The sequence below is a fragment of the Fundulus heteroclitus genome, chromosome 13 (assembly GCF_011125445.2).
Source record: "Fundulus heteroclitus isolate FHET01 chromosome 13, MU-UCD_Fhet_4.1, whole genome shotgun sequence".
In the NCBI taxonomy this organism is placed as follows: Eukaryota; Metazoa; Chordata; class Actinopteri; order Cyprinodontiformes; family Fundulidae; genus Fundulus; species Fundulus heteroclitus.
The window spans coordinates 4,055,636-4,081,121 of record NC_046373.1 but is presented as its reverse complement, the minus strand read 5'-3'; the positions used below and the strand labels follow the sequence as shown (position 1 = coordinate 4,081,121).

The 25,486-nt window shown below is 40.4% G+C and overlaps 1 protein-coding gene across 8 annotated transcripts in view; it reads left to right on the top strand.

Moving 5' to 3' along the window:
• The window catches only part of LOC105931958 (growth factor receptor-bound protein 10), a 63,409-nt gene that overhangs the window by 12,298 nt on the left and 25,625 nt on the right, over positions 1-25,486 (top strand). For 5 of the 8 annotated variants that reach the window (XM_012870898.3, XM_012870892.3, XM_036144916.1 and 2 more), the window contains 2 exons: positions 8,474-8,738; positions 9,880-10,003. In XM_012870898.3, the coding sequence (XP_012726352.2) occupies positions 8,474-8,738; positions 9,880-10,003 (389 nt within the window). Of the gene's footprint in view, positions 1-8,473; positions 8,739-9,879; positions 10,008-24,942; positions 25,026-25,486 lie in introns of those variants that run through there. The other 3 variants (XM_012870900.3, XM_012870899.3, XM_021320684.2) reach the window with 3 other exon arrangements.

Below are 25,486 nucleotides of genomic sequence, written 5' to 3'. Positions count from 1 at the left end.
GTGTATTCAAGATGGCAGGCACTAAGAAGAAGTGTAGGCACTGGACACGAGAGTTCTGTATCCATAAGGCGACAAACGGAAGAAAATTATTCATACCGCTCAGTGTTATGCTTAATGTGATCCACCATTTGTATCTGAAATTTTATCTACTCTTCAGCCTTTTTTTGTAATTCCAGACATTGCACAAAGGCAACCCAGTAAATAGTTGCTGTTTTGCAAATAATATGGACTTAATTCTATGTTGTTGTTTTGTCACAATGCCATAAATATATTTGAAAATGTACTTTGTTTCTTTGTCAGTTTCTTTCTGTATCCGACAGCTTTTGTTTCTGTGCATTTTTATGCTTCATCTCCTCTTTTGACTGCTATCTTCATGGAGCCAAAAATCTGATGGCCTACTTAACGCTCACTGACTTCCTAGAAGTTCCTCACTTTAATTGCCCATCTTTTACACCATCTAGGAAACTGTCTCTCTCAATCAGTTCATGCTCTGCTCACCAGATGGAGAGGTTATTGAAGAGGCTTAAATTCCCCCAAGGCACCTCACTCACAACTACATCATAAATCCCTTCAACAACTGTAGAGAATTGTAAAATTGGCTAACTTGAGGCCAGAGCTGTTTTTATTTATTTTTTTCCACATGAAAGGGGATGGGTAGAGGATAGGGTCTTTATAAAAGCCTGCTGGACAGTGTAGAAAGACATTTTTAGAATATGGGGCATATGTCTGGGACATAGGTCTTCTTTAATCTCCTCGGTTGAGGAGATTAAAGAAGGTAAAGCAGGTTTTTGTTCCTTAAACAGGCAGACGAATCACTGGAATCAGCTTTTTTATATTCACATAAAGGTCCAGATTAGAGGTTATTTTTTTTTTTGCATTTTTTTTTACTTTTAAATGTTTGTAATATATCTAAGCTTTAATTTATGAGGCAACACAAATACTATTGATCTTTTTTCCACGTGGCCTACTTGATGTATATGCAGCTTTGCTCAAGTACAACAGGTATTATGCCATGTTTTAGGTGTACACTGGAGCCACATTCACCCAATCACACTCTAAAATGTGCCACTAGGGGTTTAGTGCCTTGCCCAGGGGCACACCGACATGTAGCAGGAATCGCACCTACAACTTTCAGATTACAGGACTGTCACTCTTCCCACTGAGCCGAGGTCACCCAAATTGCTAAAACAAAAACAAAACGACACCTTGTGCTACGCAGCCACTACAAGCTAACACTACGGCAGTGATATTTGAGAGCAGCTTAAAAAGGTCAGTAAAGCTTCTGTATCTGCAGCAGTCGGGTAATAAACCTCCTGGACAACATAAGCCAACACTGTCCTGTTTCAGTATCAGCTTCACAGACAGCCCAGCGACTGGCTTCTGTCGCTCTGAGCTCTCCTGTTGAAATGCGTTAACCCGCTGATGGCTCGGTCCGCTAATAAATAGTGAAGCATTGAAAGAAACCATCACACCACCACCCAGTTATTACTCCTCTGTTTAATTGTTCAACTATTTGAGGCTAATGTGGCTAATAATAACACAATGGTGGGGCCAGACTGAAGCTGACAGAGCAGAAAAAAGTAGCAACCTGTTGCTATCTACCCTGCTACTGTGGTTAATCAATAAAGAAAATTCTTACTATCAAATTTAAACGGGAAGGCAGAAATTTTACAGAGCTGCAAGGACCAGATCCTTATTTTCCCTGAAAAAATATGTACTATATATATGCCAGATCCATGTGTGTTTTGAAAGATCTTTTTAGTAGAATGATTCCTTACTTGTCCTTCAGCACCACTATTTAATTGTATCGTCAAGAAATTGACAGCCAAATGACACACTAAAGATAAGCAATTATAATAAAATAGCCTGACTGAATGAAAGGTACATATTTCTATAAAGGATATTAAGTAGAATGAAATAAAAAAATATTGCATCTCTGTGGAAAAAAACTGCATTTCGCATTTAAAGAGGAGCAGGTCATAGACTACAACACCACATAGGAGCCATGAATGACTGAAAACAAGAGGAAACCCTCCTGATAATATGTTTTACTTTTAAAAAAAGGCCTGGAGTGAAGAAGTAGGAGTCAAAGTCAGTCGGATACAGTTACATTTTGGCTTTGCCCGACTCACACTTTACATCAGCTTCGCTAATGGATTTGGTTTATATTTAGATCGCACTCAGCTCAGGTTACGTGCCCTTCATTTATGATAGCCCCATCTGTCTTCCCGATAACCTGACAGCATGCTTTATTGGCAGTAAAACTGATATCCACTACCAGCAACACAGAAACTTTAGATGTTGTATTGTTTATAAATATGTTAAGTATTATAGAAGAGCAAAAAAGTCTATTTCATGCTAATACAAACGTCTATGCATATGTTTCATGATAAAACTTTTTAGACACAGAAAGCATGACGCTCAAGCTTTCCTTGCTGACCTCTAGACAGTGGTTAGAGATCAATAATTGCTGGTTTTGGTAGGTTCGGGTTAGAGTATTTTGGGATGCTAGAAGAATGAACTGTCCACTTTCGTATGGCATGTTTTGTTGTCAGAAGCTAACCAGACGCCTGTAGCGAGTCCTTCACATTCCAGGTCAAACTTAATGGACATGGGGGGAGAAGGCATTTTCTTTCTATATGTCCTCTGGGTTCTCTGTGTCAAGCCAACAGAATAGTGCTGTCCAAGCCAGCCGCAGCAGGAGGGAGAGGAATGCCAATGAAACCATCTTTATCCTCCTTAAAGCCGCACAAGGCCGGATTTTTTTCCTTATTTAAGACTCCGGTAGCCTAAATGAAGAAGTACTGTTGCAGCAGTGAAGAGATGGCTTAAAACCCTTCAAACATGGAAACTTGTGCATGGTGGCAGATTTCCATATTAGCAGACATAAAATACTGATTTAAGGGGTTGTTTCCACATCTTTCCAAAACACAGATGAGTTGGACGTTTGAAGCAGGCCCACAGAAATCACAGTTAACCAGTGGTATCTGCTTATTTTTAAAATAATGCCAGAAAAGCAATCCTGGACAGGACTTAACATTTGCTTCTCCAAAAAGGCCCCAGTTGATATATCTTCCAGTATTTGCCATGAAGTAGAATTACCTTAATTGTGGCTTATTGCTGGAGATTGATTACTAAGACTGGATTTTACAGTCCCAGATGTTGTTTCCTCTGCATTTGACTTGAGTGTTTTTATTCTTGGATCTTGCTACATAATATTACCTGAAGTTTTTGATGGATGGCTTAGTCCTCCAGTTAAACATGCATTACATTGGTGGCTACAAAGCATTCACTGTTTGGTTGTTTCATCATGCCTTGTGCTGTCTTCCTGTACTATAAACGTGCAGAAAGTCAGCAGTCTTAACATATCTTAGTGTGGATAGCCATGTCAGTAGCTGGGTGACAATATTCAAACCCCAATATTTAAACTTCAACTCAAGTCCTCGAGGTCTGGTGGCCTTCAACTTTTATGTGTCCCTGCTTCACCACACCTTAGTCAAATAATCAGGTCAGGACAAATAATCAGCAGGACTCTGGAGAACTTGACTGCATTCTAAGAAGGTGATTGTTCATGGACACAGGACCTTAAGGGCTGGAGAAGAAGACCCCTGATCTATACGCTGTTGCTTTTATGCATTCTTGTGTTTCAATGGCAAACAAAATTATGTTGCTTTTAGTAACATTCTGTAATTGTCTTTATATGTATATCATACTTAGGCTCTACTGGTACAAAATTTATGCAAGTGCCACTCAAATCCTGAAGGAACGACCCAATAATAATGTAAATGAATCTCCTGTTATGCTATGCAGATGTTTTGTCCACACCTGCGAAGCTTCCCTAAACTTTGCATGCTGAATGCTTGGAGGGGCTCCAAAAGATGACAAAATGGGGAACTAAGTAGACTGTAACATATGTAGACTGTGTATTTTACAACCCTAATCCTGATTCACATGCACTAAAATATGAAGCACCATAAACAGTACTTCATATACCTAGTTGCACTTGATGTTTAGCTCAATGTACTTTATCTCTTCATGTTCAGAAACAAGGTATGGTTAGCTGAAAAATCATCTTAAAAAAGGCTCCAAATCAAGCTATATCAGTCACTGTTCAGTTTCTCACTGCAGTCCTCGTTTAAACCAACTGTGTTTTTGTCTAGAAAGTTGGGGCTACGAATAATATCACACGTGAGCTGAGTACATTTTAGCTGCAAGTCAGAAAACGATGGAATTTGCCATTTGTTCTGGTGCAGCTACCTTATATTAGCAATACAAGCAAATAACAGGATATTTTTACCCATTTTATTTATTCAAAGCCAAGGAACATGCTCACAAGTAAACATTTCACAGCACTATGTGTGAAGCTGGTTTAATCAGATAGAAATTGTCAGAAGTGCTAATAAATACTTCATGTGGACAACTTTTACTGCCTATGCTGTAGTACAAAGCTCAATTATTACTAAGTAATACAAAGCTCTGGGCTGCTCGGTCAGCTCCGACTTTCCCATTCATTTCAGAGGGCACTCTCATTGTTCTTCTCACTTAGCTGTAGATGACATAAATTCAAAGTACAAACAGAAACCACCATTAGCTACGCTCACATATTTGACATAAAAAATGGTGTGAGCTGTGGAATTATTCAGCATAACACTTGGACAACCCAACAGAATGCCATTGTTTTCCCAGACCCATGCTGCTGACATTGCTTCTGAGAACTGTTTATTGAGATTTACTATTTAGTTTCAAGCTTTTGCAAAAAAATGCAATTAACTAGCATCAATAGCCTATACCACTTAAGAAATGTTAAAAAAAATTAAATTCTAAAAAAATGGTTTTACTGAAAAGAAAAATCCAATTTCAAAGTGGTAATTGTTTCACTCAGCTTTACATAAGGTGCATGTCTGGCTGTCCTTGTCTACTCTCGTTTCTCTCCAAGTTTTAGCCCCCCTCCTGGCCTGCTCACACGCCCAGCTCTTGTCCTACTCATGAACCTGAACATCACTTGACCCTGTGTCCCAGACTGTGCTTTTCTGTGTGTGCTGCACTGTCAGGCCATGCCTCTTTGTGATCCAAACATGACTGACTCCTCCTGTTTCTTTTGGAACAGCAGCTTCTCTTCTGCTCTGTGCTCACTATGTGTGTACAACACAGCACGATGTTTCCTTATAAAAAAAACAAAAAAAACTTGCATAACCCAAGGCACGTGTTCTTGTACGATGCATGGTGCACATGGTGTCCCATCCTTGTTCTGAAGTGTGCGTGTGTGTTGTTTTGCTGCTCTGCTTTTTCCTGATCGTTTAAGCCACCGTGTGCCATAAATGCACTGGTTAACGCTCCCAAAGCGCTGTAATTTCTTCCTCCAGGAATGTTTGGAATTCTCTGAGCGGTGTTCGGGCGGGACTCTCTGAGGAACGAAGGGCTTTAGACTCATACACATGGACACAGATACATGCAGAAACACACCAAGGTAGCACTTGTAGACTTTTAAAAGGGTTTATCCCATTAATTAAAATTTTTGTTAATTTTTTTAAATATTGTTTTTCAAGGGGGACTGTTAGCCGACCTGCTTTTACACTTTTTCTGTAAATCTGTAGCAAGAAGTGTAATTGAAAAGTGTAATTTAAGTGGCTTTTAGCTATAAGGTTAAAGGCTGTAATCTAAAATGGCAACCCTCTCCTTGTTTCTCCTCCATTGTAACTGAGGAAGATTTTTTTATCTAGAAACCTTAGGTTTTAGTGACAGGAAGAGTTTCCTGATTGTTTTAGAAGTAGAAGAAAATAAACGGTATGTTCGTTATTACCACTGTTGGCCTATCAAATCATTGGAAGACTTCAGCTAATTAACAGCTCAGGTTGGAAAACAAGCAGTGACAAACTTTCACAGGTCCTATCGGCTTGGTTTGCTTCGTGGCTTCTGGTTGTAAACACCTCTGTCTTATAAATATCTTAGGCTTTTTAAATGTCAGACTTCAAGCCAATGAAGTGTGTTCTACAAACTTTTTAGGTAGTCCAAGTGAATATAAAGCTCAACTCAGGTCAAAATGGGTGTGGCAGTAGGAGACTCTGTTGATGTGGAAACCTTAAATGAATATGGTGAGGTGTACCATGTTGAAGTATTTACATGGAACCATACGTGTATATTATGATCAACATGCTTTTATTTGAAACAGAAACATGACTGTATTATATTGAATTAAAATATTGTTGCAGTTAATGACTTTTATTAATGACTTTGCCATATAGACTTAAATAGATTAATAGATTAAGTATTCATTTGATTAGGGGTTTCAAGCACCTATGGGACATAAATTTATCAATTTTTCTTCTGCTCTTTGGGGAGTAACACAAGAATAAGAACCTGAAATTAGCTAATTAACAAGTCCGGCTATCTGATCTTGCAGCAGGCTGCAGTTGGTTCCCAAACCGACTGGTTATTTCCCAAGTCTAGTTTTGAAATGGGGTTACCCTAAAAAGAGCGATTTTTGCTTTTGTTCATGAGTGGAAATATTTCGAAATGACATAATATCTTCTTGTTGGTAAGGAAAACTTGTTGTCGCCCTCTTTCAACCAGCTGATGGGCAGTGTGCAAAACACAAGTTTGGGAGCATCGGTGCTTTATTACTCCATGCTCCATACACCTACAGAAAACTTTGGTCACTCCTGCACTTTCTCTGGCTTTTGTTAGAGGGACTCAAACCGCAGGAGTAGTATGGAAAATTTTCAAAGAAACTCAGTAAACATGGGTATACCTTCATACCAGCAACAAGCCCTTGCCTTAAGTTAATAAAACTGGATTTGCACAACCCTATCGTATGGCAGGAGGCCTTATCCACCAAACTGGTTGCAGCTCTGAACTGAAACCCACCAGTTCTTTGAGTTTCCCCCTCCATAAACCATTGCTCTATCACCAGGGCCATCACAGCCCCAGGTCCAGGGCAGCCATCTTTAAAAATGTAGTTTAAGTTAGTTTGTTTGGTCAAAAATATATATAAAAAAATAAGCCCCCTAAAAAGACCTCTCTTCAAAGTGAACAGAATGTCAGATTAGCGTCAGAATAACAAGCTAATCGTCTCATCCTGCAGTTTAGTTTGAAATCATCCATCATGGATGCCTGTCAAAATTCTCAGTTATCTGGGTCATTGCAGCAGGCTTACATCGGAGGCAACCGGACTTTTGCTCAGTTCTTTCTGAAAACGTTTTAACAACTAGCCACGAGTCTCTGGATAGAGCATCTCCTACCCTGTTCTGCCCTACCCTCTTTATAGTACTCTTTCTGCACTTTATTTCTATGCTGTCACCACCATCGCCTATGACAGAGCCCCACTAGTGGTTTTCTTTCTAAGTAACTTGTAGCTAGCTTTGATATTAACTGCACTGTAATATTCCCATTTGTAAGTCACTTTGGATAAAAGCTGCCAGATGCATTACAATAAACATAACCTTTTTAGAATCAGGTTCAATCACAAGGTTTGTGCACACAAATGTTCAACAGATGTACACCCTGTGGGAAGAAACTTTCTCTGTGGCGGCTGATTTTAAGTGTAAAAACATCTGAACCTTACATTTTGTACAAATTTACAATTAAACTACAAGTGATTATTTATTATATTTAGTAACAGGGTATGTTGGTTCATCCTTGTTGCCTTTGAGGAGTTTGTAAAATTACCCAATAAAGAGTCACAGAGGCAGGTGTTTATGATGCTTAGCAGTTTTTTTTAGTATGAAATTACATTTATAGTATTTAATATTAAAATCAATTATACTGAGCACATAGTTCAGGTACTTGGTGCATATCCCATTTTCAGTGAGGTACAACTCCTCAATTTGGCTTTTTAAAGGTTATTTACTTCTTCAAATTAATCCAGGCAAAGTTAAATCGAGAAAACAAACATTTGTTCAGACCAGATTTCTCTGTTAGATAAACGGAAATGCCTTTCTTCCACAGGAACGAGACGCTCAACTAATACCAGACAGGCAACTTAACCCATCCATGGCTGGGCGTAGTGTTCTCAGATAGTTTTTGTGTTACCCACTCAAACTGCCCGGGGATTATTGGGGGGGGGGGGAATGTAAGACCAAGTTTTCTGTGAAGATGGGACAAAATAAATATAACGTTCTGAGTGTCCCTGACTGAAGATCATATCAGCTGGACAATACACGGTGGCAATAAGATGCTACTGCAGCTGAAGCGCACGTCCTCCTTTTCTCTACCTGTGCACTGTAGGCCCATTTCAAACAGTAAGCAGCAAGTAATGTTCCTTGGAAAAACAATTTCTTGGGATAAAAATACAGTGTCATGTATGTTGAAATATATCTTTACTATGAGGTAGATAAAGGGTTTTCTTTGCCTGTTACAAGTTTCCTTGCCCGATCTCTTAACAAAGAATTAACATAACAGAGTGGAGGGGCACAGCTGTCTAAGTGCGGTCTCTCACTTCTTCCTCCCCCTTTTTGTTTCTCCTCCCCCGATCCAGCTGCCTCCACAGATGACGACGTGGACCTGGAGCAGCTGGTGAATGACATGAACTCCTCCATGGAGAGCGTGCAGTCCACGCAGGCAGAGACGTCACTTCTACTAAACAACGGTCACGTACACGCTTCTCACCACCAGCATCACCATCTCTCCGCTCATCCGGGACACGGCCAGATCCACCGTCGCCACACGCCGTCCCTGCGCCCCTCTTCCCCCTCCAGGGAAAGGCTGAAGCACTCTCAACCCATGCACATCCAGGCTGTCAGGTAAACGCAACAAGTCTCGTCCCCTGTGTCGATCTAACCGGTTTAAGTTTAGTAGGTAGACAGTTGAACTCAATAAATCATCACATATCATGATGTCTCCACAACCATGTTTCACCGTGAGTGAGGGTTGTGTGTTCAGAGTCATCTACGGTAATAGTTTTCTGCCACACACTGCATTAATGCAAGTTTGTCAATATGTCCAATTTAGCCCTATTGGACCATAACACCTTTTTGCTGCATCCGCTACAAAACACAAGGTAGACCTCTTATGCTTTGCTATTATAAAGACCAAATTTGTGGACTACAGAAGGTCTGCAGTATGTTCCTTAAACTTCAGGTTGTTTCATCTTTTGCATTCACTAATACACCTCTAACAGCACATACATAGCTTTATTTATACTAATATTAAACTGCACACAAATTTAATGTATTTTTTAATAGTCCACACATCTTGCACACAAACTGTTTTGACTTTTACTTTCAGGTCGGTGCCATTTACAAAAACGAGTCAATCTGAGGAACACTTAATAATCAAGGTGCCCAGATCAATAATAGCATGCTTATTTGCACCTAATCAGTCAACTTTTGGTAAAATGTGCATATTTGTATTCACAAGACAAACATTTCTACTTGCCTTTTGTTATATTCAATAAAATATCTTCATTGAGAGCAAAGTGGAACCAAAGTCAAAATCTTTGTTGTATGAAGCAACCTGCCGATTAAAACAGATTTTGATAATTATGTGACTGCAGGAGGTTTTGTGTTCTTTATTTTATTTATTTTTTTATTTTAGGGTGTCAGCATACAGGGGGCTGAACAAGAAAGGCACACCACTCATTTTTTTAGATTTTCATTTGTCAAAAGTTTGAAACTTGTATCATTCTCCTTCCACCCCACAACCGTGAAGTTTTTTTTGGTTTTGCTCTATCACAACAAATCCCATAAAAATGCTTGGAGGGTTGTGTTTTTGTACTTTTGCAAGACATTGTATGTCTGTTTTTACATAAATTCATTAAAATGCATCATTTTTCTTTTAACTAAACCTTCAGATCAGTCAGTATTCAGGCTATTATCTTAGGGTTAGGCTCAGTTGTATAAACTCTCGAGGCATTAACAAAAATGCATTTGTCTCCCTCTGCAGGTGTCTAAAGGAAGAGCATCAGCTGCGCCCGGCCTCTTTGCCGGCCATCCCCAACCCGTTCCCGGAGCTCTGTAGCCCAGCGGGATCCCCTGTTCTTAGCCCGATACAGACTTCCGACAGCCATGCAAGTACACCTTCACCGCATCATTTATTGTCATTCCATTACCTAAATTATAAACTAAGACGAGGAGGCGCGTATTAGAGGTTCTAGTTAGTTCCCTGCTTGTTGGCTTTCTATCACATCGTTTGATCGTTCACTGGGCAGGGAATGTGTGTGCACATAATGCATGTCTGGGAGTGTTTAGAAATCAGCTGAGTGGCCTGATATTCTCAGAACAGAGTAGTGTGTTGACTTTGGCTTTGTACTAGCTTTCCTTCCCTTACACAACAGCTCACCCTGGGTTATCTGACCCTGTGTGTGTGTGTGTGTGTGTGTGGGGGGGGGGGGGGGTGGGTGTGTGCATGCTCCTACAGAGTCAATGCCATCAATCACACACACACACACAGGTTCTGCTGGGGTTGAAGGTGAGTCATGTCACCAGGATGCTGCAGATAGTGCAGACTTCCGTTGCAGAGCCGACAACCCGAATGGGAACGTCTTCAAGTCGGATCTCCCTGAACCTCCTGAATCCGTCAGCCGGATTCGACAGGACAGACTCATTTCCGCTTCACACGCTTTTACCCTGGCTGTGAGCGTGTGTGTGTGTGTGTGTGCTGTGTTGTGTGTGTGTTGCAGTCTTGCCCTTCCTTCCCTCCTGTTTAGCCTTCTGTTCTAGGAATGTTCCATCCGTCTCAGATGTGTTCAGGATGCCCACCCTGAACAACAAAACTTTATTTTAGATGGCCACTCGCTCATTCTTTCCACTTCTGCTTACACACAAGTGCCCACATGTGGCGTAACAGATACTTGATAAGGCAAAGCATTATTTTAACATTTCGTTGACATCATCTCACAAGGTCTGGAGTCACAAAGCGAGTTTGCAGTTAGTACAAAGGAGCCTTTGTGTGCGTGTCAGCCTGTCAGCAAACTAAATGTTGCCTCATGTCTTTTCCAGATTATCTTCATTATGTCCAAATTTTGTCCATTTAACTATTGTCTCGTGTGTCCAAGCAGGCAAGCAGCTTTTCATTTGTCCTTAGATGTGTATTTAGGATTTGGCAGATTTCAATCTTCTTCCTAGACACTGACGCATACTAACTAATTTGTTTAAATTTAGACTTTTAATACAATAAACATTGAGAATAACAGTGAAAAGGGGGCGTAGGCTCTTTGACACAGTTTTGAATTCACTAGAAAATTAAGGGATTAAGATTATCCTTATTTTTGAGTCAAACATAGGATTTATTTATGCCTACTGATTAAATTTACTTACATTTACGGCAGGACATATCTGCATGTTTTGTGAGAGATTATGCTACTGCAATAAGACATAAGCACAGATATTTAAGGGTTTCAGTCAGTGTGGAGGAAGCATGGAGGATCCTGAACTGCATCAAAGCTGTTGTGTTTACCAGGATTAACCAGTCGGTAGAAATCTTGGAACATATATATTTGTGTATTTTCCAAGTTTGGCAAGGTATAGAAAATCAATAGAATTATGGAAAATATTTGAAGAATGGAAAATATTTGTGTTTCCACTATTCCCCATCACTTTACAAGATTAGTTTCAGTTTTGACCGATTGGATGCCCATGAACACCCAGGCCCTAACCATGCTGCTCTGGGCCCACTGTCCCGCATCCTTTTAGTTGTTTCTTTATGGCAAACCACTTGATTTGCGTATAAATGCGGCAAAAGTTGTGTCGGTGCGTCTTATTTCCACACGGAACATACATGTGTCAAACATAAACCAAGCTTAAAAGCAGCCGACGCACAGTGCTGCTGTATCGTTTCTGCCTTGGGTCTTAATTTCACAGGTCGGCCTGCGAGTTTCTGTCACAAGGTCTGGCAACCCGTCCTGCTGCAGTGCCTGGTCACTACAGAGAAGAAAGGCTTTGGGAAGGTGTCCCATCGAGATGAGGGGGAAACCACACTAATGCTCTCCTGTTTAAAAAGATATGGTTCTTTGCATATCACTTAGAAAAGTAACTTGTTAAACTAAGACGTTGAGCTTGGTAAAGATTGATTGCTAAACGCTCTTGTAGTTCTAATGATGACTGTGGATTTGAAGAACCAGACTGTTTGTATTGCGCGTAGACTTTAAGGATAAAGTATATTTTATAATGTGGTGCATGTCCTAGCATGGTTAGTTTACTTAACTTTGATGCACAAAATGAGCATTAATGTTATTTGGTAAATGTGAACAAGCAGTCGACACAGAGAACCTGTGTAGGTGTTTGGAGGACACACGCATATGTGAATGTATTCAGGGCTGTAAATGATGCACACTTATGAGCAGTATACATGTCAATGCAGACGAGAGACACATAAGTGCCGTGTGATGATCAGCAGACAGTTGTCTGGTATTTTTTGCCTTGAGCTATTGTCGGCCTTCACTATGAGCATTGTTCTAAAGCCTTCAGTCTTTCTCAAACTGATGCACATTTTACTTAATGAGCCAATAAATCAGTGTATGTGACATCACTGGATTAAACTTGGCGTTCGCTTCGACTGTTTTTAACCTTAGGGAATTTAAGGCTCCATTAACCGTTAACAGGATGATATGTCTCTGTCAGAGCTCCTAAGCTGAGTTTGGCTGGTGCGTCAGAGCCGTTTCACTGGTTGCGCTGCTCCTCATGGTTAATTCTTATAAGGACAATTTCCCATGCTATTTGTGCCAGTCTTGCAACATTCAGTTGAGATGTGTTCCCCCGCCTTTCACAGGGATTTGGTCAGGTCCCATCTGTCATTGTTGGGCAAATGCGTTTGCTTTGGCATCGTGGCTGTAACGCAACTCGAGCTTTTATTTGTGGCCAGAGACAATGTTATGAACATCAGGGTCAGCAAGTTAGACCGAGTAGTTAAATATACGCTCAGACGCAAGCGAATGATTTGGATTAATGCCATGTGTATCAGCAAGCCTCCTCTCTTCTGAAGTAGCTTTGAGCAAGACCCTGAAATCCATCCAGGTGTCTGGTTTGCTGCTCTTTAGCTGACCCTGACCTATGATGTCCTTAGGGACGGATGTGTTCCCTGTTGTTCAGTATTTGCTTTGTGTTCTGATTAAGATAATTACTGCTTCTAACACTGGATCATAATTGGGGGCGGGGGGTGAGCCTTGCAGAGATAATCAAAACCCTTTTTGCATTACAACCAATAACTTTATTTTATTGAGATTTCATGTGATAGACCAGCAGAAAGCAGAGCATCATTATGAAGGAAGAGGTCTTTTTCAAAAAGTAATAAGAAAAGTGTGGTGTGCCATTATATTTATTACTCCCAAAAGATATCCAATGCCAATCATTTCTTTCTGGAGTAGCTTAACATGTCCTTCTGTGTGAAAAATGTAATATTATTACACTGGATTTTATTTAGGGGTGTTAAAGTAAAGGGGCTGGATAAAAATAAACACATTTCTTCAGATTGATATTTATTGAAATTTTATATGACAGGGTTCGCAAATTTTCCATGGATTGTGTTGTTTGTTGTTGTACTGATACAGAATGTAAAAAAGCTCAAGGTGCATTCATGGTTTAGCATGGTTCTATGTTTTCGCTCTGCCTTAGTCGTCGGAGAGGCCTACTGTAAGGTTCAAAAGTTGGCGGTCTGATAATTTACTGTCATTTAGAGTAATTATACAATTTAATAATCATCCTCGGCGGAAATACCTTTCCATGAGTGCCTATTTATGGTTGTATTTAAGGTTTGGTCATGCTGATTATGAAAGGTTGGATGTATTGCCAATATTGGTTTATTTTGAAATCTGTTTAATTTCAGACAATAATTTTGCATATCTCAGAAGTATGATTTTTTTTTTTTGATTTTTTTTATTTTTTTAAAGAATAATAAAATGTTTACCCGCAGTTCTGTAAAGGATTACCTTTGAATTATTTAACCTTTTAGTTTTTACGTTAGTTTTGCAGCAAGGTCTTCTGGTTGTTGTTTAACGGTGGACTCCTGAGTGGTAGGTTGGTTTGCAGGTTCCTTGATTTTGATGAACAGGCCTGGGACTGTTCTCAGTAATGGGATTTCTGTGGTCTTGGTGTTTACCAAAGAAGAGAGAAATGTAAATGTGTTGAGGCAGGCCTCAGAGCAAATACACAGGACCTCAAGTTTACTTCAGATCAGAAAGTCAGAAATTACATGATTTGGTTGTTTGTAGTTTTCTGAACTCCATTTTATTGAATGTAGTAGTTATCGGCACAGTTTGCTGACATCAGACCAGTGGGACGATTAAGTAAATGACTTCCATCTTTGTAAATTCCTGACTTTAATCAATAATCAACTTGAGGAAATGTCTGAATGTGACAATTTTGACAGCAGTAAGGGTTTTTTATGGTATACTTTATTTATTAGCAGCCTTCAAAGAAATATGCTTAAGTGCTGATTAATCTTCTGTACTAATAAGAAAAAAGGTCTTGGTCCCATTTTCTTTTAGGGCTCTTACCTTCCTTTTGATTTTGGGTGAGCTTATGTATTTCTGCACGCAATGGTCTGCTGACCCCCAGACAAGGTGCATGTTATCGTTCGTGTGAGCTTGAAGTGGCAGTACAATCAGACCGCACTGTTTGATGGCCATTAGTTCACTATATAATCTACCACAAACAATTTCCATCATTACCTGTTAATGAGTTTTAATCTGACTCTGAAAGGATTTAGCACAGATTGACACGCAGGTCTGAGTAATTATTTCCACTGGTGTTTGTGGGCTTAATCAAGATTTCCTGGAACTTTGTAGTTTTTGCCAAGCACAAAACGTTTTGCTGAGTTGCAATTTGATGATGCAACTTGAAAGGGTTTCCTGAAGATTATTGGAGTACTTGCTGCTTAACCACACTGCAGACCCCCCACCCCCACCTTCTCTAACAATGCAAGAAGATAAATTGAATGTTGGGCTAAAAGGAGCCTGAGAAATAAATTTTAACTGTATACTAGTCATGTAACACCTCGTGATCACGAGGTGATATTAGGTTTTTGTGTTTTATAAAAATCTAAGCAGTGTATATTATTTAGTATAACATTAGCCAGGACTAGTAATCTCATTTTGACTACTAGTTGTTCATACCTTGTTTTAATCTGTCAGTTTTTTCTTCAGTGTGACCCAAGCTGTCATATAAACAACTTAAAATTGGTGGATCCCTCTTTAGTGGCAATGTAACAAGGGTTATCTCCATACCTGGCAAATAAAAACTGAAGATTGACTTCCTTTAAGAACTTAAACATAACAGTCTGTCTTTGCAATATCTAGTAATATAAGATCTAGTTCACACTTCTACTAAAAAGCACCAAGTAAGTTTTATAATTCTTCTTTTTCCATATTCTGTATTTTTATAGTACTCTGCACAGACACTGTGGACAGGTCGATAGCATCATAGATTTGATCTCAAATGCAACCATCATTTTCAGTCTCCACATACCTCTCCAAGTCCAAAACAGAGCCTAAACACACATTCATACTTTCTCCTGTCAGTTGAACCAGAAAGGCCTGCTCAGAGAGGAACACTATTCACTACATTTAAATTTTTTGGGAAATATCAAATCTTCATACACTGTCAGTTTGTCGTGTTCATCTGATCCAAGTTTGGCTCGAGGGCTTAATGGGTGTTAAAGCCCACACATCCCTCTGCCTGGCAACACCTTCCAGCTTATTCTGGGGAATCCCAAGGTGATGCCTGTCCAAATGGGAAGTATAGTATATTTTGGTTCAGCCCTGGGGTCTCCTCCCAGATATGTGGTTGGAAAACCTGCGAAGGGAGTTGCCCTGGAGTGATCCTGATTAGAAACTACGTCAATTGACTCCTTTCAGCGTGGAGGAGCAGAAGCTACTTCCAATTGAGGCAAAGACTGACACCCAATCCCAGGAGAGGCATTAATGGTTTTCTAGTTGAGAACCAGGGCCTCTGAACTAGAAGAGCTAAATTTGATCCTGTGCACTTCACACATAGCTGCAAACCGCTCCATTGCACATCAAAGGTCAAGAAATGGTATTCCCCATGCTTTTTTTTTTTAGATACTAGTCCTTAATGCTTGTCTTTTCTCATAATCTCATTCACAGGTTTCTTTTTCTATTTAGCGTTTCACACCATCTTTTGACCATTTGTTTAATTTTTCTTGAAGATGTCCACAGTCTGTGCGTTCATAAGAATCTGGGCTGTATGCGGACGTTCCAGAGAGTCCTAGCCAGATTTGGACATTGGGTCACACAGATTGAGTGGACTGAGAGACACAACTTTCCCATTAAAGGGTCAGTTAAGATATTTTCAAGTGAAGGTCTTCAACATTATTGAGGATGGGTCACCCACATGAAGTGGAACGATGTCATATGTCACCATAAGCTTATTGAAAATGAAGAGTGGTGATAGCTAACAACTAGTCAAGACATACGCCATCTCTTTCAGCTGACCTCAGCAGTTTAAATAAACGTAAATTTAAAATGTCCCTATTAGTGGATTAAAACGCTATGTTAACAAATATCAACAGTCTACAATTTCACAAAGGGAGCATTGCTATGTTTGGTGCCATTTTCACTGAACATCTTGGTTCTTATGTGGAGTACCCTGGGTTGAACCTGCAGGTTGTAACATTAATAATTATTATTGGTAAAGCATGGCTCCATTTTTCAAAATGCGACACAGATTATGCTTGCTGCGATATTTGTGAGGCGAAGTACAAGGCCCGCGTTGGTAATACTTCTAATCCGAGGAAGCACCTGGTCACTGCTGCCAATTTAGCAAATTTCTTACTATATTTAGCAACTTTTCAGACCAATCCAGCAACTTTTTTTTTTTTTTTTTTTCAAAAAAGCGACTAGCAAAAAATGTAGCAACTTTCTTCTGTTATTGGTAACTTCTACTGATGGCACAGATCGTTATTGTCTTGAGGCAATGGTGAGTACTGCTGTGAGATTCTCTTCCCACTACTCGATTGCTCCTGCCTCGTCCTGTAGTCAGATTGCAGAGAGGAGAGCCTCTCTATTCCCTCACTGTTAATGTATCCCGCCCTGATTTACAAAGGTGGATAAAATATGTTTTTAAATATAGGTTTTTGTTTCTCTGAAACTGTTGCACTAAAACAATCCTCTGAGTTTTATTCATAGTCCTTCATATTTTCAGATTTTTCGCATTTGTAGTGAAAACTGAGCTTTCATCTAACACGAAATAACCATTGCAAGCTTTGTAAAAGATTAAATAAATAATCCCCGGTAGTCAAACGTACTCAGCCGTTTTTAAAGCGATTCTGCCTACCAACATGGCGGTTAGTGACAGGGTCCCCGGATAAGCAACGTCAGATGAGAAATTTGTATGAAAGACATAAAACACAAAAACGGAGCATGAATTTGACACAATAAAAACGAGTTAAAACGAGTAAAATGAAAGGACGAAGACCAGTAGTCCCCGAATGACCCATAAGCAAGTTTTAAAGTGTGTATTGACCTTGGGCTCAAAACTAAAACTAAATATCCAGACAGCTAATGTTGACATTTTCTTAACTAGATAAGTTCGGTAGATTTCTCATTCTTCATCCCTGATACAGAACTAACTAAGCAACAGGTGGGAGAGTTGGATAAAAATCATGCCCTGGGGGGAAAAACCCAGAAGGGTTTCTGTTATCTCTGGGTTTGAACTGGCTTTTATATAGAAGCTGCTGGAGAAGATTGTGGACATCCTGAGAATGGCTTTTCTTTTACATATTGATATTTTTGAGAAATTTTCCCCAGTGATTTTAATTTCCTATACTCAGTCTGCAAAAGACTGAGTATAGTTGTTAATGATTTTTTTTTTTCGGACTGTGTTGTCCTTGTGCTTTTAGATTTAAGAGCAGCATTAGAAAATGTTTCTATCTAATGTGGAGCAATGGGTGGGCATTGGAGGAACAGCTCTGTAGTGGTTCAGATCTTACCTCACAGATCAAACCTTCTGTGATAGTCTGGGAGACGGTGTCCTTTCCTGCCCCTCTCCTTTACGGGGTTCCCTTAGGGATCCCGGTTAAGTCCTCTTCTTTTTAGCCTCTATTTACTTACACTTGGCTCTATTTTTAGGAAGGCAGGGATTTCTTTACACTTTTAAGGAGATGACAGCCAGAATTATGTGCCACTCAAGAAAAGTACTAATATTGATGGGTAACTCCTTCAGTATCTTAAAGAGCTGAAGGCTAGGATATCATTAAATCTTTTACCCTTTAATTAGAGTGAGACTGAAGGGATGGTCTTAGGTGGCACATCAGAAAGCTTGCTTTTAGGTCTGGATTATCTCTGCCACTGTGTGACGCCAACAGCAGCTAACCTTGGTTTTAAATTGACTTTACTTTTAATGGCCAAATTAAGGTAGTTGTCAAATCCATGGTTGTTGTTTTTTTTAGCTCCTACAGCTGGCTGAAGTAAAGCCAGTACTCGATGCAAAGCACTTTGAAACGATGATCTATGCCTTTGTCACCACGCGGCTGGATTACTGTAATGCACTGTGTTTTGAAGTCAGTAGGTCCTCCATTGCACATCTGCAGTTGGTTGGTTTTGACCTGCTGCTCCCGTCAATGCCAAAAACCAGGCAGAAGCTCAGAGGAGACCACGCCTTGTCTCTGTCTGGTGTCAAGCTTTAGAATAGCCTGCCACTGCACATTAAGCAAGCTTCATCCTTTTTATAATTTTTTTTATTAAACTCTTTTTTGCAGGGTTTAAATACCAAATTGGGCATTGGTTTTAAATGTGGGATTATGTATATATTGTTTTCTAATTAATGAGTTTTTCCCAATTACTTTGATATGTAAAGCACTGTGGTCTACCTGTTTTAAAATGCTTTAGAAATGAAGTTGGATTGGCTAAATCTTTTAGATGAAACCCTGAGTTGTTAAAACAGTTTGGCACCTGGAAAGCAATGATGGTTGAATTAGTATTATGATAATATATAAGAAGAAATATAAGAAAGCATTTGTCATTCAATTCAATTTTATTTATATAGCGCCAATTAATGAAACATGTCATCTCAAAGCACTTTACAAAGACAAATTCAATCATATTATACAGATTGGACAAAAATTTCCTATATAAGGAAACCCAGTTTATTGCATCAAGTCCCGACAAGCAGCATTCACTCCTGGAGAAGCGTAGAGCTACAGGGAGAGTCGTCTGCATTGTCCATGGCTTTGCAGCAATCCCTCATACTGAGCAAGCATGAAGCGACAGTGGAAAGAAAAAACACCCATTAGCAGGAAGGAAAACCTCCAGCAGAACCGGACTCAGTATGAACGGTCATCTGCCTCGACCGACTGGGGGTTAGAGAAGACAGAGCAGAGATACAACAAGAGAGACAAAAAAGCACAGCAGCACACATTGATCTAGTAATCTGTTCTACATTAGATGGTAGTAGCGGGTGATCTGTCTTCTCTGGATGATGCCACAGTTAACAGAACGTCAGACCAGGTGTACCTACTATGAAGAGAAAGAGAGAGAACAGAAAGTTAAAGCTGAAATGACAACAGTCATTTCAATGCAATGCAAAACTGGAGAACAGTACAAATCAGTAGAGTAAGAAAAATAGACCCTGATGTCCTCCAGTAGCCTAACCCTATAGCAGCATAACTATAAAGGTAGCTCAGGGTAACATGAGCCACTCTAGTTATAAGCTTTGTCAAAAAGGAAAGTTTTAAGCAAAGTGCTCTGTCTCTGACATGCAGTCATGTTGAGAAGCTATTAACTACTTTAACATTTTCTGAATGCTGCATCATGACATGATGAGGGTAAAAATTATCAGTTTATTTCCCCAAATTCTTAGAGAAACTGTGCCTTGTAAACTATCCACACACTGCCTCACTCTGAGAACACTAACCCCACAGTGTGGTCTTCAGGAGGATGTCTAGTGACAATATTCTGCTACATTAAGTGTTTTACATGCTGGTCAGAGGTTCAGGTCGGATCTCATTTAACTAGAGCCCATTTTTCCACGTTTGCAGCGTCCTCTACATACTTGTGTCAAACTTTAAACAGGACATGTTGTGACTTTCGTTTAGACTTTGGGTCACATCAGAACAAAATAAACATAACTTGCCTCCCACATTCTCTCACTGTTAAGCTAACTCTGTTATTACGTGGATACGTCAAGTTAGAAATATCAAAATGAAAGTCCTTCCTGTTCTGTGTCAGAGGTTCATCGCTGTTTTAATTAGCTAAACAACACTGTGCCTCGTTCATTTTTTTGTAATTTATACCCTAAATTTGAACACTGAACATCTTCTCCATTTAGAATTGAGAAAAAAAGTTTTTAAAGGTGAAATTTAAAAAATGGTTTCTCAATGTTATTATAAATTCTCCAGGTCAGAGTGAGAAGAAGAAAACAGTCCAAACGAGAGAAATATATAGTGAAGGAGTGGATAATATGAAGACGGGTGAATGGGTGTTAACAGTGTCCAAATGCCACTTTAAACTTCTCCACAACTTTTTCTCCAACCTCTCTGGTGTGCTTGCTGGATCTTATTATGCTGTGTAATGTGCTCTAAAAAATCCTTGGAGGTTGTCACTGAACTCTTGTTGAGCCGGCATTATGATAGTTCTGTGATACTGCCACTAGATGGTAGCCTCATGAGACCATCCTGATCTCGCGAGCTTTCAAGGTTTCACTCGCAGATCAGTCTGGCTACTCTCCGTTAAAGAAAATTTGGAGCCGTTCACCAAACGAACGTCCAATCAGCGTTGGCTTCGAGGCGGGTTGAGGTGTGACGCAACGGGAAGCGCGTCAATTCAGTCTAAAGAACATGGCGGTTTCAGCCGATGAAACTAGCGTTAGCGTGGCTATCGAGCAAGTTTTATCGGAATTACAGAGTAATTTATTTGCTGAGCTAACGAGCCTTTACCTGCAGCAGCAAGAGTAGCTTGGCTTGTGGTTGTGTTTTCGTCGTCGCTCTGTTATGAGCGACGACGAATCTGATTGGTTTATTTGGCCCGTCTATCACCAACATAGGCCAATCAGCTAACCAGTATTTTCGCCCCTTCCCAAAGTTACTTCAACGGAAGGTTTCCAGATGGATATGCGGAGCAAATCTATCTGGCGGAGTCAGGTAAACTAGATGGCGCCACGTCTGTCTATATCTGTTCAGCGCCCTGTCCTGGGTTCTATTTAGCCTCAAAAAGGACAATCAAAACAGTATCAGGATAGACGCTTGATTTATGTAACCTTATTTTATCATAATCAAACGGTTGTTGGTCTTCTTTTAAGCGTATAATGTGGCTATATACTTTTAAATATGTAGTTTGAACCTCTACTTCTTGCTGCTGTCCTTTGCGTAAGTTGTGTTGATTCAAAGGCTTTGGAGAGGTTTATCTTCTGGCTGCATTAAGTGTCTATACATGAAAAAGCAGACGGTGTGCAGAGCCATCCACTGAGTAAAGAAGCTTTTTCACTCTGCAGCTCATGTTACTGGGGAAGAGACTGGCTCTGGCTTAAAACAACCAGATCAATTGTGTGTGTGTGTGTGTGTGTGTGTGTGTGTGAGAGAGAGAGAGAGACAGAGAGAGAAAGAGAGAGAGAGAAAGAGGTTTAGGGGCTCATAAACCTCTTGGGCAAGTGGTTCTGACCCAGGTGCAGATTACTGTGTTTGACCTCTGACCCTATTGATACGTGTGCGTTTGGTTATGCATGTGCAGGTGTCTGCTTGTAACCCCTCAGTCCAATATGTTGCGACTCAAAGGTGCTGCGTACAGCGCGCGTGTGTGTGTGTGTGTGTGTGTTTCTATAAGCATCATAGCAGACAATAAACCCTATTACACTGCAAAAAGGAACTAAAAGAAAGTAAAAAATTCTTGAAATGACTATATTTTCCATTCATTTGAGCAGGTGAAAGAGATTATCTGCCATTTAGCAATATTTTTGCCCTTGAAATAGGAACAACTCATCTCCATCCTCTTATTTCAAGTGCAGTATATCTAATTATTAACTTATTTACCTGCTCAAATCAAGGACAAATACATTGATTTCAAGAAACTGTTACTTACTTTTTGCAGTGTACAATTTCACCCCCATCCCGCACTTTTTTAAAGTGGGGGTAAAAAGAAAGGAAAGACGAAAGAGGAACCAGAAAGAAGGGGAGAAACAAGGCAAGGTGAGTTAGATTTGCACAATGATAAAGCTTAAAGTACATTGAACCCCTTGAAGAGTTTCACGTTTTGTCCAGTTACATTCACAAGTTTCAGTGGACTTTATTTATGTGATGGACAAACACAAAGTGGTCCATAACTGTGGATGGGAACAAAAACAATAAATCTGTTCCAAATTATAATAATAAAAAAAAACGTGGAGTAAATTGCTTTGAGGAATCCCCTTTGTTGCAATTACATCTTTTAGGGCATGCCTCTACCTGCTTTGCTAATCTAGATACCTATATATGTTTACTTTGCATTCAGTTTCATATCTTGCTGCTAATTTTCTCTTGGATTTAGGTCTGGACTTTGACTGGACCATTTTTACTTTGATCTATTCCCTTCCATTGTATTCATTGCATCTCTAGCTGGATGTTTGGGGCTGCTGAAGCCCCTTAGCCCATGATGAAGAAAAGCATCCCCACAGCTTAATGCAGCGGTCACCATGTTTCAACATGGTTTAGGTCTCATCTGACCAGAGCCAATTCTTCCATGTTTGGTGAATCTTTCACATGGCTTGTGGCTTGAGCTGTAACACACCAAATATTTGGTATATGTCAATATACTTCTCTTTATGTAAGCAACAGGCTCAAATGTGTGTCCACAATGCTCTTGTGCTCTGGGCTCAAAAATAGCCCTGTTCTTAGTCCTAGACATCATAATGGAGGGATGCACTGGGCATGTAGGACTTTCTCATTAGCCCTGCAGTATGATTTGGTCCAGGGATTATGGAATAGCATAGGGCTAGCCTAGGGCTAGGCGATATGGGCCAAAAATAATATCTATAGTACTTTTAGTATACTTTAGTATACTTTTAGTATAGTATAGTACTTTTAGGCTGAATGCCGATACACAATATTTATCTCAATATGTTTTTCTTTTCCTAAAGTAATTTTAAAAAGGCATCTCTTGATCAAAACTTTATCCTAAATGTCTTACAGGAAAAAATTTTAACAAACCTCTGTAGATAAATATGTGAAACAGCTGAAAAACAACCTACTGGACTTTTAAAAAGTTGATGTTTTTTTAACTCTTGATATATTGCCCTGCCCTAGATTAGCATAAAGTCTGGTTGTTTTAGTGAGAATATGTTAATGTATATTCTGCAGCAAAACTGAAAACCTATGTTGGAGTCCAACTTTCCATCTCTTGAATTCCAGTTTTATTTAAATCTATAAATTCCTGATAATTCCAAGATTCCTATTGTGAAAATTCCCAGAATTTTGCAAAACTGCTTATGGAAAACATTAAACAATTTTTTTATGCCTTTTTTTTAATGGCTTTCTTTTTGTCGGTCTTCCATAAAGGCCAGATTTGTGAAGTGCCATGATGGCAGAATCTCTCGGCTGCGCTGTGGGACCTGCAGCTCCCCCAAAGTTACCGTGGGCCTCTTGGCTGCTTTTTATAGTTGACGCTCTTCTCGTCCTGGTGGACAGCCATGTTTCTATAGGTCGCTACACTGCTTTCTTTTTCAGACGATGGCTTGAACAAGGTGTTAAAAAGCATTGGATATTTTTTATAACCCAGCCATGCTTTTAAGTTCTCCGCACCTTCCACTGTTGTTTATTTTTTTTTTCAGATACATCTATGCATCTGTCGTGTTGGTCCATTACATAAAATCCAAAAACAAAGTAATGAAAGCCCATCAACACATGGAGATGTAAACAGGGCAAATAAGCGATGAAACAGATGAAAAAGGAGGAAGTAGGAGTCCAGATCTCTCAGGAGCTACGCCGTGAGTCAGGAGGAAAAGTCCATCGCTAATGTGGAAAAAGGAAAAAGAAAACGGCTGCAGATGGTCTTCATAGTTTACATTTTGTCTTCCTCTTTCAAGAATGTGTGTGTGCGCGCCTAAAAGTTCTCACGCATACTGTATTAGGGGCCAGCTGGGTCGGCCTGGGCTCTACACATGAGCCTGATTATGACTCAGTATTGCATTGCTTACATTCTTCCATAGATCTTTTCTCTTTCTCCGCCCCCGAAGCCCCCGCACCCCCCAAAGCTAACCCTTCCCTGTTTAGCTCTTCCTCGACCCTTTCAGAAAAGCCCCAAAACGCGTGGCACATCATCCATTTGGTCCAATTAGCTCCCTCTTGGATTTTTTTTTTCTTCTTCTTCTTTTTTCTTTTTCTTTCTCTCTCGTGAACGTTCAAGCTGTCCATGTGCATTACACATGTTGCTATGGCCCTAACACTTCTGCCCAGTATTTCACATGCAGCTGAGGAGGAGGAGGAAGTGGACGAAGATAGGAGGCGAGGGGACGGGCTAGAAATTGAAACCGTCAGGCCCGCTCAAAGGAAATGTCAGAAGATGCAGGAGAATAAGGGATGAGTCTCTGTGCCCTGTGATTGGCTGAGTAGTTTGAGCTCGCCTGCGTGTGTGTTTAAGGAGTTGTGGGCGTGTTTAAGAGTGGAGAAAGATGGTGTGGCGCCATCACTAAAAGGAGCTGACGGAGATAGTTTTTGGACAGGGGGGGGGGATCAGGTGGATGAAACACAACCCTGGAGATAAGGGAGTACGTGACAGGTAGCAGCTCCCTGTTGAAAAATCCCACACTGGGTTAATCCACTGTGAGGAGGAGGAGGAGGAGGAGGAGGAGGAAATGAGCGACTGCTCATACTACTCCTTGCAGCTCAGCTTTTTATGCAGCCCAGCACGGGAACAAGGGGCAGCCTCCTCCGTCTCTCCTTTACTTTCGTCCTTCCTCTGTCACTTCCTCCCCCTCTTTTCCCCGTTACCTCTCCTGCGTTCGCCTCGCCAATCTGTCCTTCCTTTCCTCTCTCTCCCCCTCGCTCAGTCTGCCTCCCTCTCCCTTCCTGACTTCCTCCTCCCTCCCTCTGTGTCCCTCCGTGTCACTGGAGAGCGTCTCAGTGTGAAAATGCCATCCTGTTCTCCAGACTGTTGCCTCTTACAGGCTGTGGAGGTAAGGGACCTGTGTGGGTGTGTGTGTGTGTGTGTGTGTGGGCGTGCGAGCGTTTGTTTCTTCTCCGATTTTCTGTTCTGAGGCTTGTGTCGTGGTTTCCATGAGCGCCCGGTTGTCACAGTGTGGAGCCATAAAGATCTGTCCCTGTTTTTCCTCCTGGTTTCGTATTTTTTAAAAGTTTTCTCAAACAAAAGTCGTGCGTCATACGTTAACTTGACTTTTTTTTGTGTCGGGGGGGGGGCATGTGGGAAGAGAGGAGGCAGTCCTCGGGCTTTGCATAGGGCAGAAAAAGTGCAGTGACGTTGTTTGGGGGATTCAGAGTGAGGCTTCGGGTCGGCGTTCTGGTGCTGGGGATGCTTTGTGTTTTTTCTTCACAGTTTGTGTTTTAAATACTGCTGCTTTTTAACTTTATATATACATTTTTTTTTAACTTTGCTTAGCATTTGTCCGGCTTCGTTTCC